The sequence below is a fragment of the Pelophylax lessonae genome (genome assembly GCF_965119305.1).
Source record: "Pelophylax lessonae genome assembly, chromosome: 10".
NCBI lineage: Eukaryota > Metazoa > Chordata > Amphibia > Anura > Ranidae > Pelophylax > Pelophylax lessonae.
Genome location: NC_138777.1, coordinates 73,817,008 through 73,835,650, shown reverse-complemented (window position 1 = coordinate 73,835,650; position 18,643 = coordinate 73,817,008). Strand labels below are relative to the sequence as shown.

Below are 18,643 nucleotides of genomic sequence, written 5' to 3'. Positions count from 1 at the left end.
GAACCCAGAGCACTTCCAGCTAAAACTCCACCCCTCGTGTCCTGTGTGAATTATTTATTCGTTTTCTCATGAATTAGAATATACAATGCATCCTTACTGATGAGAGAACACTGGGCGGTAACCTATGATCAGCTCCTCCCATTCTGTATATGCCCACTGGCTACACAGGGACAGTGTCCCTCTCTGGAAGTGATGTCACTAGCTTTCAGTAACCACACCCACTTGCTGCTCTTGGACTCAGCAGGAGGAGGAATTGAAGTCATGTGACAGCACTGAATACTGCAAAATAAAGGTAGAAAATCTGGGATTTTTTCATTTTGACACAAGGCTGAACTCCGCTCACATTAATGATCGCAGGAAAGAATTTAAGGTATTAGGCTGTACTTCTGCTTTAAATGTGATTGTCCTTTCTAATGTACACACTATTTGTATCTGCTTTTGTTTCCTCTTTGTTGTTTTTTTCTCCTTGCACCTATTAGTAGCTGCTGCTGCCCCTGTTCCTCCCGTCCTCGCTTTGCCCCTGGAGTTACCATTGAGGAAGACAATTGCTGCGGTTGCAATGCAATTGCTATAAAGCGCCATTTTTTGGATGAGAACATGAACATGGTGGACATTGTATATACGTCATGTCATGATGCGGTTAGTTCTTTGACTTTTTGTGCCTTCTACCATGTGACTGAATCCAAGGCAGCTTGAGCTCCAATAATACTGTATTAAAGGACAACTGTGCCTTTGTGTAATAAATACATTCTTCCCGCCCCCTGAATGCATCCAACTAGGTCAAATACTTACCTGTAGCCCAGATCTAGTGATTTTTACTGTGCAGCCTTGCTCAGAGCCACACAGCCTTTCTCCAGAAAATCGCTGCCTTGTACTGTACATGCCTGTTGCAACCCCATTCATTACTATGGGAAAGTTGTACTTATGGCGGCCTCCAGTGGTCGCTTGAAGTGCAGCTTTCCTATAGAAATTAATGACTCAAAGCACACATGCACAGTATAAAGCAGAAGTTTTTTTGGTGGAGATCATGGTTCAGGGCTGAAGGTGTCCTAGTAGGATGCACTCAGAGGGGTGGAGGGAATTTAAGGAAAATTGCACAGTGCATGTTTAAATGCAAGCAGTGTAAAGCCACCCATAGATGACTCAATTTTCTTTCCTTCCACCATTGATGGAAGGAAAGAAAATAGCTTTATGTGTTGATGGGGGAATGTCTCCTGCAGCGCTTTTGTGTTATGCCAACAGGGAACCTTCCTGGCCAGCAGAACACAATAATTACTGCTCAATAGTTGCCGGCAGTAATCGCATGCAGAAAATTTGACAGGCTGGTTGTACCCATGTGGATAGATGGATGGACTTGGATACAATCAGCCTGCCCATACATGGATTGAATTTTGACCGCTGCTGAACGTATGGCCGGCTCAAGTCTGTATTTGACTTGGTATCAACCTCTTGCAGTCCCTGTACAGCAGCAAGTGAGAAGCAACACAATGAGCCAATCAGAGTCCATTCACATGCTAACAAGTAGTCAGGGCAGAATGACAGAAGGGTGAGCTAATCTGTGTGCTGCTTCTCTTTTGCTGAGCTTTAGTTGCATATAGCTTGCCGCAAGCATTCATAGCGTTCCATGATGGGCGGAAAAGATTTTTAAAAAATCATTTTTTTCTACTCCCCAGGTACCCTCCATTAAATAGTTAAAATATCTATTTTTTTTTGTCTCAAAACTTGGTGATCCTACATTTTTTTTAAACCAAAGTAATGGAAAACGTAATCACAAGACAATACATTTATTACTCTCCAGAGCCATTATATTTGTCTAACCTGGACTTTGCCTAGCTGCTGCCTCCCAGCATCGTTTTTCACACTTTGCCCTGCCAAGAAAAGCTGCAATCAGTGATGAGTGTTTTGAAGCAAGACTTTTAATTAGTCATGTCACATAAATCTGCTTTTTTAGGTTTATGAAACCCCTTTCTTCGTGGCTGTAGATCATGACAAGAAGAAAGTCGTGATAAGCATACGTGGAACACTCTCTCCAAAGGTGAAAACAAAAGCACATCTTAACCTGAAAAAAAATTCTCTTTTTCAATTATGTCATAAGACCTTAAAGAAATTCATTGAATGTTTGCTACTTAGGATGCCTTGACAGACCTCACAGGAGATGCCGAGCGCCTACCAGTGGAAGGACACCATGGGACATGGTTAGGCCACAAGGTAACCAGCTTGAAGATTGACATTTAAGTGCACCTTGTAATGTGGTTGTCATTGTAATGCTGTGAAAGAGGTGGACAAGGAGAAACAATAGACGATGTACTTGGTTCTTCTAGTTATGAAAGCTTTTAAAGTAAAACTTCAGGCAAATAGCTACAAACAGGATTGATGTATGTATGTAGTTACATATCTATATGTACAGTATCTCACAAAAGTGAGTACACCCCTCACATTTGTGTAAATATTTTATTATATCTTTTCATGTGACAGCACAGAAGAAATGACACTTTTCTACAATGTAAAGTAGTGAGTGTACAGCTTGTATAACAGTGTAAATTTGCTGTCCCCTTAAAATAACTCAACACACAGCCATTAATGTCTAAACCACTGGCAACAAAAGTGAGTACACCCCTAAGTAAGAAAGTCAAAATTGGTCCCAATTAGCCATTTTCCCTCCCCGGTGTCATGTGACTCGTTAGTGTTACAAGGTCTGAGGTGTGAATGGGGAGCAGGTGTGTTAAATTTTATGTTTTTGTTCTCACTCTCTCATACTGGTCACTGGAAGTTCAACATGGCACCTCACGGCAAAGAACTCTCTGAGGATCTGAAAAAAAGAATTGTTGCTCTACATAAAAATGGCCCTGCACAGCACAATGTCCAGGAGAACACATCAGCTCGAGAGAGTCCTCTTCCCCTCTCCACCCCCACCACATGAAGCCCAGCTAAATCTAAATTCAGGAAAGCAGAGGATCCCACAGATTCTGCACCTAGCCCCATAGCTATTGATGCAGAGCAGCTTGCAGATGTTGTTTAACCTAAAGGCTAGGTTTGCACTTTTGCAACTGGTTTCAGCTGTGAGAATCACAGCTGTTCCTGCTCCCGCAACCACCAAAAGCCAAACGTGCTGCACTTTAAAGAAACACGAGGCTTCCATTCATTCTTAATTGTACCCCCACAAAAACGTAGCACGTTTACAGGCGCAGGAACCACTGGAATTCCTGGGCACTGTGGTTTAGAAATGGTGCATTTACCTTTTTCCTGCATGGAAAACACAAACACGATGGCCCATTCAAACAAATGGGCTTTCATGCCCCAGCAAAGGCACTTTGCAGAGCCGCAATAGTGTGAACCTAGCCTAAATCCAAATCCCCAGGCACTTGGCTGTGAATTCAGATTTTTAAATTACCTGTCTTCTGTTCCACTAGTGGAGCTTGAGGGGGTTACAGGGGTCACAATGGCAACCCTGCTAATGCTCCAGGGGGCCCATGTGGCCTTGCTGTCACATTAGGTTTGACAAGGGCTTTTTAAGCAGTTCTGCTACCTCTGGCAATGATCCTGTAAAGGCACAGTGTGTTTATGGGTTGCAGGGAGGGCATCCCATGCTGAGAAGCAGCCTAGTGCTCTGGCCACTGGGGAGTAGGCAGAACCGCAAATTATTATTATACAGGATTTATATAGCGCCAACAGTTTGCGCAGCGCTTTACAATGGGAGGGAAGACAATACAGTTACAATACAATTCATAACAGGAGGAACTAGAGGGCCCTGCTCATCAGAGCTTACAATCTAGAAGCATTGTGGATTGTGCAGGAAAGATGGCGCGGCTGCTGAGAGGTGAGCAGATGAGGACAGTGGGGGAAGGAGGGGTTGTTTGTGCAAAGGTGAGGGTAGTAAGGGTGCATGGGTCAGAGCGGAAGAAGCTGGCTGAAGAGCTTAGCTGTTGGGTTAGCAGGTGGTTGCAGAGATATTCTGTGAGAGAAGAGTGCAGAGGTAAGCTTTGGATGGGAGTGTAGAGGTGCACTTTCTGCGTAACACACTCCTAAACCTTGCACTCCTAAACCCTACAGTCTGTACATAGCGCACTCCTGAACCCTGCACTCTGTATCTGGCGTGCTTCTCAACCCTGGAGGTGGCGGCAGGAGAGGGGGGTTCAGCAAAGCACACCTTCTTCACCTGTGTAGAAAAATCATTGCAGCGGCTAAAGTCCCATTCCATAATTCCCACTACCTGTACACCCTCAGGCTGTTTCACTTGTGTGTGATTAGATGGTACAAACAGATATTCCCACAATCCCTACAGATTATATTTACAGGGTCAGTTCACAATCTCTGTATTGGTCATATTTGAGTGAGGTCATGCATATTGCATCGTACAGTTCTTGGTAATTGCCCTGTGAACTTCACATAGAGATTTATAATGTTCTTTTCTATTCAAGTGATGTAATTATTTAGTGTCTGTGAAATAAACTATTTGTTTCTCCATCTTGTGTGTTTTTCCATCAGGGGATGGTTCTTTCTGCTGAGTACATTAAGAAGAAGTTGGAGCAAGAAATGGTTCTTTCCCAAGCATTTGGACGAGATCTGGTACAGTAGATTGTTTTTGGAATTACTAATCCACTACGGAAAAAAAATTGTATCAGATTTATCACGTTAGGTTATTGTTAAAGTGTTACTAAACCCAGGAGCCTGCATTCACTATGTCTGGTCTCCCACAGTATACAGAACATAGAAATGCAATTATTTTAGTAAATATGAACTGCTAATTACCTTTTTGTATTCCCTAACATAATTAGGAAATAAAGTATATACATGGTAATAAATTATATACACAAATCTTACACATCCCTTTTACCAATTTGTATTTCATATTTTGTCCTGGTTTGTTATCTTCTTAGATGGAGGGGTCTTGCAAACAGTAATTTTATTGGTGGTTGTATGCAGCTTATTACTCTTTTTTATTAACAGGGACGTGGAACAAAACACTATGGCCTAATAGTGGTGGGACATTCCCTTGGAGCTGGAACTGCTGCCATTCTTTCTTTTCTTCTTCGCCCGCAGTACCCTTCCCTGAAGTGTTTTGCATACTCTCCACCAGGGGGCCTCCTAAGGTACCTGCCAACTATTTGCACACAATATGTCCGTTATGACTATGAAGTATGTTGATTTATTTCATTTAATGTTTTCTTTTCAGTGAGGATGCCATGGAATATTCAAAGGAGTTTGTGACATCTGTAGTGCTTGGAAAAGACTTGGTTCCTAGGTAAAATATGCCATTTGGCCTTTGTGTGGTCTGTTTTTTACATGATTCGTTGCCCTCACAGCTGTTTTCAATTTTCCATAGGATTGGATTATCTCAGCTCGAAGGTTTCCGTAGGCATCTTCTAGATGTTCTGCAGAGGAGCAACAAGCCAAAGGTTAGCTGTCTAGCTGCATATTTTCCAGTGATTGATCATTCTTTCCCAGTAGTAAGCCTGTTTGTGGAACTGCTCCACTATATACACTTTTCAGAAAAAAGTCAAGGATATAAGCCGTGCAGGAGAGAAGCTTTGTGTTCTTGGCCTCTAAGATTCTGTGTTTTCTGTGTTGTAAATTCCTATTATATTGCACCATTTTGAAACATCCCACCTGACTAGGTCCTATATGTTTCAACCTAATTGTTTGTTAATCTAATCCTTTCAATATTTCATTTGTATTTTATAAAATCTTATATTTTTTCCATTGATACGGTAAACTGTATCTGTAGGGATTTTTTTGTTTTAGTTTTTGGGGTGTGTTGTGTTGTTTTGCAGCCTGTGTCCCAATGGGAAACCTTTTCTTCACACTTTGTCCGGAAGACACATGTGGAAATAAAAAAAAAAATATCTCAAAAGTGAGAGAAAATCCCCCTTTAGACATTTATCATTGTAACAGATGTCCCTAACAGATTCTGGTGAAAGCTGTTATTTTTGGATTTCCAATCACTTTCTGTCCCAGTGACTGTGATCAACAGTGGTTTTTTATAATAGGAACACAGACGGCAGTAAAAAAAGGTTCAAACCCTTATCTGCTATAGCTATAGCCACAGCTAAAGCTCCATTCACACCTGAGCATATTGAAATCGTGGGCAGAATCATGGAAAAACACGGGGCCCATTACGATGCCATAATTTCTTAATGGCACCCCAGACGTAGTGCAATCACTTTTTCCACGATTTTCATGTGGAAAAACGCATTAAAATTGTGGCAAAAACAGGAAATGCCAAATGTGCCTGGCTCTGTGTCAAAATTGGGTACATGAGCTTCTTTGGCACATTTTTGGAGCGGATAAAGGCCCATTCAAATGAATAGGGCCACTCCAAAAACACGCCACAAAAACACACACAAAAAGTTAAAGAAAAAACGCACTGCTGTAGGTGTGAATAGAGTCTAAAAGAAAAAGTTTTCCCTAAAGATGCACAACAAACAGGAAATGATCAGATCAATTAGGAATTGGTCACCTATGTCCATTGTTGTAGCATGTTTGAATAATCACACTTTTTTTTACCAACTTAATCTTTTTTCAAATCAAATATTTTTTTATTGAAGGTGTAGCAAAAAGAGAAAACATCCCCACAAAAGAACAGAGTCCCCCCCCCCCCCCAACTTCCCACAAACTCCCCCAAAGCAGGGTATTACACAGGACAAACAGTTATAAACCAAATGAGTGCTGGTGAAACATAAAATGTTGCAATAGCATGACATATTTTAGTCTCTTTAGAGCTTGCAACACGATCATATAAATCAATTGGTCAAAACAATTGTAACTCGGATTAAATCAGACAAAGCAGCGTCTTAACTCAATAGAAATGGTTTGCAAGTAGTATTTAAAAATGCTGTAAATGTACCTTAGCCATTACCAATATGAAGAGAACAAATTGCAGGGGTTTTGGACATTTTCTTGTGTGTAAAGGCAGATATCTCTGAGTTTTATGTATGTTGTTTCATATAACTGAGTATATTGTTGCATATTAAGGCCTCATTCCCACAGCCTTACTGATCCATATATCCATGCAAAGGACCATCTTCACCCACGCAAGATGCACACGTGTTCTATGTACATTCTTGTGAGGCCAATACACAGATCAGAACGCAGACAGACTGCTTTTTGATTCCTGATTCTGTTCTGCATGGATGTACGCTCCGGGATGTGCTTAGAGATCCATGCAGGGTAAAGATGGCTTTTCACATCCGTGTACAGATCAGTATGCTCGTGTGAATGAAGCCTAAAAGAATATGTTCACAGATCAGTTGGTAGAGAGTCCCAGTTGTCACCTGCCTAACAGAAGAGCCTTATTCACTCTACACCTGGTCATAAGTGCCTTTCTTCTTTCTTGCTGTTTGTATAGTGGCGGATCATCCTGGGGGGTACAAAGTGTATACCTAAATCAGAACTTCCTGATGAGTCTGAGGGGATAACTGTGCCCAATAACCGGCTCTGGACTCACCCTAGTGATCTGACCATAGCGCTGTCTGCCAGCACACCGCTCTACCCACCTGGACGGATTATTCATGTGGTGCACAACCATCCTGAGGAGCGATGCTGGTATGTATATGGGGACTGTCGTACAGAATATTATTAAAAGCTGTGATTACTGATATTCACCATACACACATTTCCTGTAATACTGGGCTTTGCTTTACCTTGTGAAGTTTCTGGGATCAAGAGGAACCAACATACTTTGCCATTTGGGGGGACAACAAAGCATTTGAGGAAGTGATCATCTCTCCAGCCATGCTGCATGAACATCTCCCTCACGTTGTGATGGAAGGACTCAATAAGGTAAGAGAAAGTGGGTGCTTCGGAATATGTTACATGTTACACCCTGAATTCCTAAAGGTAAACTTAGCCTTTAAAAACTATTGAGATATTGTATTTTTTCACAGTAACGGTGCCAGCCCTGTTGGTTAGCAAGAAAGCCTTCTATCCTCCAGGTATTCTTTATAATATACACTGCTCTAAAAAATTAAAGGAACACTTTTAAAATACATCAGATCTCAATGGGGAAAAATATCACGCTAGATATCTATACTGATATGGTCTGGGTAATGTGTTAGGAACGAAAGGATGCCACATCATTTTATGGAAATGAAAATTATCAACCTACAGAGGGTTGAATTCAAAGACACCCCGAAAATCAAAGTGAAAAAATGATGCAGCAGGCTCGTCCATTTTGCTGAAATTTCATTGCAGCAACTCAAATTGGTACTCAGTAGTTTGTATGGTCCCCACAAGCTTGTATACATGCCTGACAACCCCGGGACATGCTCGTAATGAGAGGACGGATGGTGTCCTGGGGAATTTCCTCCCAGATATGGACCATGGCATCACTGAGCTCCTGAACAGACTGAGGTGTAACCTGGCAGCGAAGGATGGACTGTAACATAATGTCCCAGAGGTGTTCTGTTGGATTAAGGTCAGGGGAGCATGGGACAGTTCATTGGTATCAATTCCTTCATCCTCCAGGAATTGGCTGCATACTCTCGCCACATGTAGCAGGGGATTGTCGTGCACCAGGAGGAACCCAGGACCCACTGCACCAGCGTAGGATCTGACAATGGGTCCAGGGATTTTATCCCGATACTTAATTGCATTCAGGGTGCCGTTTTCTAGCTTATAGAGGTCTGTGTGTCCCTTCATTCACATCTGTCACATGTGCTCTAGGTGACTGCTCTCATCTGTGAAAAGCACAGGGCGCCAGTGGCATACCTGCCAATTCTGGTGTTTAATGGCAAATACCAATCGCATTCCACAGTGCGGGGCAGTGAGCACAGGGCCCACTAGAGGATGTTGGGTCCTCAGACCACCCTCATGAAGTTTGTTTCTAATTGTTAGGTCAGAGACATTCACACCAGTGGCCTGCTAGAGGTCATTTTGTAGGGCTCTGGCAGTGCTCATCTTGTTCCTCCTTGCACAAAGGAGCAGAATACCAATCCTACTAATTGGTTAAGGACCTTCTACGCCCCTGTTTAGCTCTCCAAGTGTAACTGCCTGTCTCCTGGAATCACTTCCATGCTCTTGAGACTGTAAGAAATAAAAACAAATTACACTGCGCTTGATAGATAGGGTTACAAAGATAAAGTATCAGCTGCTAGTATAAAACAGTTGTAAAACCTCAACTATAAAAAAATAAAAACAAGGTATACAGCGCTTGACACAGTGATCTCAATCTCGGCAAAAGCTTAAGATAAAGGTGAGTCCATACAAACTATATGTAATTCCATAAATCACTTAGTAATAAAAGTCCATATAGAAAAAAGGAGTCCAAGAGGAATTCCCGCAGACCAGATGGTAATTAAAGAGATAAAGCCTCCACCAAACACCAATAAGTGTGGCCTCTTACCAGAGTTGAATGATCCCCATTACAGGGATCTCAGCACGCCTTACAAGAAATCCTTATGACCCCCAATGGATATACAGATGAAAGGTTCTTCTCCAACAGGTTACAGCCTTAATGATCTTAAATTGTATTTCCTCTCACAGAAAAAGGTAACAACCCGGATGTCATAGAAATGAGAAAGGAAAAATCCTCACGGTGTAGTATGTTACACTATGTACTTTATTAGGTATTGAGACTGTGCTGGGAGACACAGCAAACCTTCTGGCAATGGCAAGTATTGATGTGCCATTCTGGAGGAGTTAGACTACCTGTGTAACCTCTATAGGTCCAGGTATTGCCTCATGCTACCAGTAGTGACACTGACCCTAGCCAAATGCAAAACTAGTGAAAAACAGTCAGAAAAGATGAGTAAGGAAAAAAATGTCAGTGGCCTTCACCTGTAAAACCATTCCTGTTTTGGAGGTTGTCTCATTGTTGCCCATCTAGTGCACCTGTTTTTAATTTAATTAACACCAAAGCAGCTGAAACTGATCAATAACCCAGGAGTTCAATTGACTTGGTGCTACATTCTGACTAGAAAGTGTTCTTTTAATTTTCTTGAGCAGTGTATTAACCCACCACCCCAAATGTAAAAGCACTAACTTAAATCTAAACAAATTAATAATTTGAATTGTCACCAGGCCTTATAGGTTTTTTGTCACCTTTTTCATTTTTTGAGCTTTCACAAACAAACCATCGTACAAATGATAAAGGAGTTGACATGATTTGAACATTAACATTTTTCCCAAATAGCAGACCTATGTGTCTCACACCAGGTGATCTTTTTTTGGGGACATTGCAGGCAGGATAAAAGAAAAAGTACTCGAAGGAAAGAAGGAGTGATTTACTGAGCTTTCCATTTTAGGACCGTTCGACTTATAGATGTAGTGTATAGGAGGTTTAAGCCAATTGCTCTAATGTCTCTTTTTGATGGTAATGGGAACTACAGTGAGGGATGTAAGATTTGCAGAATAGTGACCAGTTCCTGCCAGCGTCACACATTTATTCAGCTACGCAAAAGTGGGCTTTCCTCCGAGGCGTCACATTCAGCATATGCACTCTGCCATTTTTGCTTGAAGTGTGCTGCCAACACGTAGACCGAGCTGTCTGATCGCTTGTGGATTAATTGTAATAATCTGGACATGGAGGACCTTCTCTCTCTCTCTCTCTCTCTCTCTCTCTCTCTCTCTCTCTCTCTCTCTCTCTCATGTGATCAGTGTTGGCTATCACAGTGATCAATCGGTAAAACCTACCCCTGTAATGTATCCTCTGAATGAACAATATTCAAAAAAAATTTTTACTATTTTGGGCCCGTTTTCCCTTGATAATAAAAGAGTCAGGAGATATCCATTATCCTTTACAACCAAAAAAAGGCCTCGTATATCCTGAAAAAAAACAAGGTTTAATTCACCTGGATATACCAAGGAGTCTTTTTTTTTTTAAATGTTTGTTGGATGAATGTCACAAGCATTTGTTCGGTCTGCACAAAATTTCCCAAAATTTTTTCTGATACTATGATTTCCTATGATTCTCTAGGAAAATGTGTTTTTTTTCTGATTAAGCCATTTCAGAAACATATACCACATTTAGGCCACAAGATGAGCTAATGATCATAAGAAGTCATATTATTAGAGAAAACAGACCCTTCTCTTACCATGATATGTACAGTTTTACTAATGCATTCCAAAGTTGCAAAGCCACATTCAGACATTAAACAGAAGTTCGGGATTCCTAATGAAAGCAAAACTATACTAGCCAAAAAAGCTTTACTCATACTTCTTTGAGATTTGCTTTTTTCTTCAGGCATTAGGGGCATCAGAACACATCATGTAATCTCTTGAAGAGGGGTAAATAATTGAAAGTAAAATATGGATTTTCACATCATCACAAAAATATCTGTTTTTTGCCATTATAGAAAGTGATATATGGTATCAAAAGAAACACTAGTTAAAGTGGAAAAATACACACCTCCACATTTAGTGCTGCGGTGTCCTGGAGCTCCCCCACCAGCCTCTGCCATCTTTGACTATTCTTCTTCCGAGATCTAGCCTTTGGCCTTTTGGTTGGCTGGGCCCGAGAAGTAGTCACCCTTCATTTCCACTTAAAAGTGTAAGCCCACCCTAACACTAAAATCCCTGCATCTACAGACATCAGTGATCTAACACTAACCTATCTAGCCCTGTAAAGAAGAAATTGGTATAAATACCTTTTTTGAAGCCGATCCAATCTGGTCTCCAGTGGAAAAAGCTCTGCAGAGGACACAGCCGACAACGACAGTGAAATAAATGGGGAGTGACATCACCACTAGACTTACTATGGGGATTCTGTTGTCAGTTGTGTCCTCTGCACCCGCCTCCACAGCAAAGTGGCGACTGACAGCTTAGAATGGGATCAAGTCAGGTCAGTTTCATAAAAGGGATGTATACTGATTTCTTCTTTACAGGACTACTAAATATTAACTGGTGCTTGTTCTATTGTGCCGCTATGTGCATCCTCATAGCAGTCAGTATCATATGAGCAAACTTGGTCTGTTTTTGCTTTAAATTCACATTATGTGGCATATAGTGGGCCAGGATGGACTGCATAGTTCAGTATTCCACATAGGCACTGGTAAATTTTGGACCTGTTTATTCACCCACATAAACAAATGTTAGGTCATGTACAACCATCTAACTGGTGGCAATACACATAGAAAATAGATTTAGATCACCTAAATGGCATCCGTCCCAAATTGTTATTGCACAACATGCCACAAGGGTCAAAAGGAGAAAGAGGCGGGACTCTTAGTAATGCCAGGGAGATCAAACAACACATAAAGTGGTAAAATTTTATACATTTATTGACCTAGCAAGTTAAAAGAATTCCAGCAAAGAGAGTATAAAAACATAACCAAACCCATATAGTACAGGATAGCATGAACGTTAGATTGCTGACACACATCGAAAAAGGCAATCCGAAAGCTTATCTTACAGAACTCTGATGTGTTTCAACTGGTTTAGTCTTCTTCAGGGGATTAGTATACTTACAATGCAAGTTGGGTTTTCTAAAATTACAACATGCATGTATAGAAAAAAAACATAAAACAGTGTTTGAAAAGTAAACAACATTACATACATAGCAGGCTGGATAACTTATGCTGGGGATCCATTCACTGTATGAAACCAGATGTAATTAACCTTTGCCCATAGTGCTGAGTCCTAAAAGCAAAAGACATGAAAGTGGCAACCAAAACCTAATGCATTCCAAAAGAAAAAAGTTATAATAATACACCGAATTAAGAGTCATAAGGACTGTATTTATGGTCCCATGCACTCAAAAGGCTAGGGAGGGATATATTAGGTTCAAAAAGGGTTCCAGAAATTACAAAAAATACTTTGTTATAACATACCTGCACGTAGAGACCCCAAACTGGACTATACAAGAGTCTGCAAAGCAGGCTAGATATAAAAGAAGCCTCTATAGAGGCATGGAAAAGGGCACCCAATCTTGACTTCTCCCAAGGAAAGTGGGCTATCCCTGAAACAAAATCAATCAAAGAGTCACCCAATTATAAGATATACATGCCATAAGAAGATTTGAAGCATCTAAAGGAAACAAGGGATATATGTGGCCTCCATTCTTATCAGTATTGATGGTCAATATATGCAGGTATGAATAATGTCCGGAAAGGTACTGCGCACATGGAACAAACAAATCTGTAGGCTGAATATTTATAGGTATGGGAGAGGCTCTGTCGTGTGTCTAGAGCAGGCCAATCCCAGGCTGTTTTTATGGCACCAAAGAGATCTCCCTTGCTGCGTGATTTGGGGGGAAGAATACCCCCTAATGATTGCCTCTTAATCGGAGACAGCTGTCTCCTGTTGTCCCCTGCTGTCTCCGACCAAGCGGCTCGTTCCGGCCGGAAGTGCGTCGCCACCGGAGAGGCAGTGACGTCAGACCCAGAAACGGAAGTTCCACCACCCCCATAATGGAAAAGGGTGGCTGGCATTAGCGACAGCGCCAACACGATAGATGGATTGGGCTACAAAGATATTGCCCAAAACACTAGGGGGAGTGAAGTTTACTCATGGAGTATAACCCCCTCCACCAAAAACGCCCCCCTGTATGAACAGAGGGGGCTACACGAGCCGGGCGTACAGGGCACTTTACAGGAAAAGGGCCAGGAAAATATGCTCACAGACATGGCAACATCCATGTGAAAAAAATTGAGCCCCAGCATTTACAAAAAATTGTACAAAGAAAAAATACAACAATAAAGTATATTAAATGTGACCAAAAAAAAAAAAAAAGGGGGGGAGAGAAGGAAGGAAAGAAAGGGAGGTGACATGACCATGTGTACAGAACACAGAAGCACCAAAGTTAACAATGGTGCCCAATTTACATCAGATGTTCTGACCTTCCTGATGTAAAGCCCTCAAGAAATGGTCTAAAGCTTATTATCTCGTTTAGACCTGGGGGTTTAGTAGCCCCCAATTTGTGTATCCAACGGGTTTCCTTCTTGAGTAAGCATTTGTTTCAATCTCCTCCCCTGGGGTCTGGAGGATGGGAGTCTAGACCCTAGAAGAGGAGAGGAGGAACATGGTATTGATGGTCCTTGGCCATATGTCTCTGAATGGCTGAATAGATACCCCCCCCTGGAAGCTGTCACATGTTCCTTTATCCTCTGCCAAAATTATCTCTTTGTCTTTCCTATGTAGAAAGCTCCACAAGGGCAATCAATAATATATATTACCCCTTGGGATCAACAAGTAATGTGGTGTACAATTTTTTATTTTTTTGGCCATTCGGGAGAGTGTGGAATTTGGATGATCTAACAAACTCACACCACTGGCACATGCCACATGCCCAGGTACCCCAGGGCAATGTGTTTGAGGCAGGTTGAGATTGGAAAGTACTAGATACCATCTTGTTCCTTAGAGAGGGTGCTCTCCTAAATGTAACCAGGAGTTGGTGGAATTATTTATGCAATTCTTCGTCGGACTGTAACAGATGCTAATATTTGGAAATTTGTCTTTTAACAAGATGATGTTAGGAGTTAAAGATAGTTATGATCCTCAGAGGTTGTCTCTGATTTTCAAGTTTTTGGGTCCTTTTTTTTAAAAGTATTTGTGTACGTGGTTGAACAAAGGCCTTGTTAAAAGCTTTCCGTAAGCAAGATTTAGAATATATTCTCTCTAAGAGGCGATTTCTCAAATCATCTGCAGCCCTTTTGAATTTGAAATCGTCGCTACAGGTTTGTCGTAATCAAAGGTATTGGGAATAGGGGATCGAACGTAGAAGAGGTTGCGGGTGAATTGTGGTGTTGCCCACAGAGGGCTTCCAGAAACTATCACATACAAGGATTCCTGTGTTGTCAGGACAAATCCACCCCCCCCCTCCCCCCAGTGCTACTTCCACTGTAGTGTCAAGAAATGTGATTTTCAATTTATCGAAAGACATAGTAAAACTGAGATTGTAATCATTGGAATTCATAGTGTTAGGGCAGTTGTGTAATAATTCAATAGGGCCATCCCACAACAAAAATACATTATCTGTGTATCTTAACCATAGCAAGATATGTCTGGAAAAGTTTGACAATTCCTCAGATGGTAAAAAGTGAAGTTCCCATTCCCCCGGGTACAGATTGGCGTAGGATGGGGCACAACAAATCCCCATCGCTACGCCCTGTATTTGGAGGAAATGGGAACCAATAAACATGAAAATGTTATTGAACAAAATAAACCTCAGTAATTTTAAAACAAAATCAAACAATTTTTTTGAGTGCGCATTGCTTTGGTCGAAAAACCTTTTGGTGACTGCAAGTCCCTTTTCACGGGGTATAGAGCAGTAAAGTGCCTCAACATCTATGGTGACCAAGACTCTGTGTAAAGAGATGGTAATGCATTCAATCAGCTGCAGGAAGTGGGATGTATCCTTGATGTAAGAAGGTAGACTGATGACAAAAGGTCTCAAAAAACTATCTACCCACTTGCTAGCATTTTCGGATATATTTCCATTCCCTGAGATAATGGGTCTACCAGACGGTTCAACCAAGGACTTGTGTATCTTAGGAAGAGCGTAAAAAACTGCGGTACGAGGGTGTATAGTGTTAAGGAAAGAATGAGTTGGGGTAGCGATGAGCCCATCACAGAGGCCAGCATTGACAAGGGAGTGAAAAAGTGAATTGGATCTCTCGATCCATATTGCTGACACGGTTTTGTACCATTCTGGATTATTAAGAATTTGGAAACACATGCTTTTAAAATCTGTGCTGTTCATGACAACAGTGTTTCCTCCCTTGTCAGCCAGCTTGATCGTGATGGACTCATCTCTAACCAACTCATTGAGGGCCAAATATTGTGCATTAGTAAATTGTTGGTTCTAGAGGGGCAGGGGCGCAGGGCCTGGATTTCTTTAGTGACACATTGTAAGAAGGCTTCTACATGGTTATGAGAGAATGCAGAGGGAAATTTTTGTGATTTTTTTTTTCCCCTCAACTGTGAGGGGGCCTGTAGGTCGGGAGAAACTAGACCTGATACATCCGAAAGCAATTGCTCAAGGTCAATAAGGTCTTTGGTGTCCCCTTCCTCATGTAGGAGAGTTAAGTCTCGCAGTGCTCTGCATTTTCTCAGAGTGAGTTGATCAGAATCGTCTTCCGAAGTGTGTATCATACGTGACAGTTGAAGGATAATTTTGCATGCAAACAAGTGCAAATCCTTAATCAAAATTTTCTAAATTATATTGAGAGCAAAAACTAAGGCCCAGAGAAAGAACATATAATCTTGTGACAGTGTAAGAGAGGAAAGATTGACAACTTTTAGTTCATCTTGTTAGGAAAAGAGCGTTTCAAGAATGTTTCTATTGTCTTTGGCCCTTTAAAGGGGCGGTTGTGAGCTAAAGGGAGCAAAGTCGCTGGTGTAGATACATGTGTAAACATAGATCTAGGTGTAGAGGAGTGCTTGGGGGGTGGCCCCAGGTTCCAGTGAGGAGGTTCCCAGCATCTGGTTAAGTGGTTAATGTATTAGGTCATTTGATTCTTATTGCGCTTCCAGCTCATGCTAGTATGATTCTTTTCCTTACCAGGTTCTGGAGAATTATAACAAAGGCAAGACAGCTCTTCTCTCTGCTGCAAAAGTCATGGTTAGTCCAACAGAAGTTGACCTAAACCCTGAACTGATCTTCCACCAGCCACCCCACCTGTCTCCTCCCATCCTGGAGGTGATACCTGCCATCATGCCTGGGACAAATGCCAATAGGAGGAACAGCAGCACCAAGTAAGCAGTGGTTCAGTGGTATGGCATAGCTATGCTTGAAGACTTTATATGCTGTCCACTTCTAGTCATAAATATTTTCAGTTAGAATACTTCCAGCTGGTTCTGATCATGGCCACCTCCCATATTATTCCTGTAAAAAGCAGGGCCTGTATCCCATCATTTTTATATTTGCCCAGTATTTCTGCCCTGATACCTGACAAAGTACTTTAATGCATACAATAATACAATTTCATGTAAATAACATACTCTCAAGTAACTTCTGTTTTGCATCCAAAATGTTTCATGTTGTGTGGATGTGGGTGCTTGGTTGAGGGATAAATTGGTGTTGGCTGGCATGATCTAAAATGGGTTTTAATGTAGGGAATATTGGGAAGTATGGAACCTATTGCAGCTTCAATGTATTCCACTTAATCTTCGTCCATCTGTCTCACATTTCCTTACGCATGTTTCTTGTCCTTGTTATTCAGGAACCTGTGTGGTGTGATCTGATTTCTCTTTGCTCGCCTTTGTAATGGACACTGTTCTGTCCCTTTTTCTTGCATTACCATGGCCTGTTTGTGTCGTGATTTGTAATCTCATCTGTGAGTTTTTTCAGTCTTTTTCTTGTTTTTTTCACCCCAAAACATGTCATAACAGTTTGTAATTTGTCTTTTATTGTTTATTCACTAGCTGTTTCTAGTTTGGTACACTGTGAAATTGCTTTTTTTCCAGAGATGAACTAATGTAGTATGGATTCCATACACACTAATTACGTTTTAGGAAAGAATGATCACAGACATTAGTGGGTGGTTAGATGCAAATATATGGTCCAACTCCCCTAACTTTAAAATGATTGTAATAAACGTGCCAGCTTGAATGACCTGAGTGTGAATGATAATATACAAATGGGAGGGAATGTTTCTGTTGGAGGTTTCCAAGGCTAGCCTATTGTGGTGAAGATTTAGCACTTTCAAGTGATCCTGTGGTTAGGTAAAAGCCATGAAACCCAAAATTACTATATAGCAAAGACACTTTCAGAGGCCTGAATGAATGTCTAATCAAACTTTCTACAGGTAGCTCCATGAGCCTAGCATTCAGGGGCACCTGAAATGTATTAATAAACTACAACCCCTATTTGTGGGTTTATAGCTCTGCCTTCCAATCCCAACTTGCTGTTTGCCCATTACTGCCTGTGTGGCCTCATTAAAGGAGAAATATAGCCAAAGCTATTTTGGCTATGCTTCTCCTATGGATCACAAGAGTGCAGATTAGGGCTGCCACGGCGCGTCGACTACAAAAAATCGTCGACATGCGTGATAAGCGTTGACGCGTCAACGCATGACGTCACACGCCCCCTGGCCGGCCGCCGCGCCGCTTGAAGCATTGCCGGCCGGGTGAAATTCCCCCGCCGGGCTCCGTCCACACCGATGTTGGAGACAAGAGGTGAGCGCTGACCGTCTCCAGCACCCCCGTACTCCGCCACAGCTTCTGCCGCAACACATTCGCCATCCTCCCCGATCACCAAGCTAGTTAGAGATGTCACATGTGCGGCGCTACACCGGCTTGTACTGTACTGTGGCGGCTTGTAATGGCCTGTACTAGGTGGGAGGGCTTACTGGGGGGTCTGTACTGGGAGTACAGTACAGACCACTTAGTAAGCCCCCCTCCCAGTACAGACCCCTCAGTAAGCCCTCCCACCTAGTACAGACACCTTAGTAAGCCCCCCCCTCCCAGTGCAGACCCCTCAGTAAGCCCTCCCACCTTGTACAGTCTGTACTAGGTGGGAGGGCTTACTGAGGGGTCTGCACTGGGAGGGGGGGCTTACTAAGGGGTTTGTACTAGGTTGGAGGGCTTACTGAGGGGTCTGTACTAGTGTACTGGGAGGGGGGCTTACTAAGTGGTCTGTACAGTACAGACCACTTAGTAAGCCCCCCTTCCAGTACAGACCCCTCAGTAAGCCCTCCCACCTAGTACATACCACTTAGTAAGCCCCCCTCCCAGTACAGACCCCTCAGTAAGCCCTCCCACCTAGTAC

General features: G+C 42.1%; 1 protein-coding gene across 3 annotated transcripts in view; it reads left to right on the top strand.

The window, feature by feature from the left end:
* DAGLA (diacylglycerol lipase alpha) overlaps positions 1-18,643 on the top strand; it is a 121,044-nt gene that overhangs the window by 97,822 nt on the left and 4,579 nt on the right. For 2 of the 3 annotated variants that reach the window (XM_082270117.1, XM_082270118.1), the window contains 10 exons: positions 480-639; positions 1,952-2,035; positions 2,131-2,208; positions 4,486-4,566; positions 4,948-5,090; positions 5,174-5,242; positions 5,324-5,396; positions 7,346-7,542; positions 7,650-7,779; positions 16,439-16,629. In XM_082270117.1, the coding sequence (XP_082126243.1) occupies positions 480-639; positions 1,952-2,035; positions 2,131-2,208; positions 4,486-4,566; positions 4,948-5,090; positions 5,174-5,242; positions 5,324-5,396; positions 7,346-7,542; positions 7,650-7,779; positions 16,439-16,629 (1,206 nt within the window). Of the gene's footprint in view, positions 1-479; positions 640-1,951; positions 2,036-2,130; positions 2,209-4,485; positions 4,567-4,947; positions 5,091-5,173; positions 5,243-5,323; positions 5,397-7,345; positions 7,543-7,649; positions 7,780-16,438; positions 16,630-17,096; positions 17,201-18,643 lie in introns of those variants that run through there. The other variant, XM_082270119.1, reaches the window with a different exon arrangement.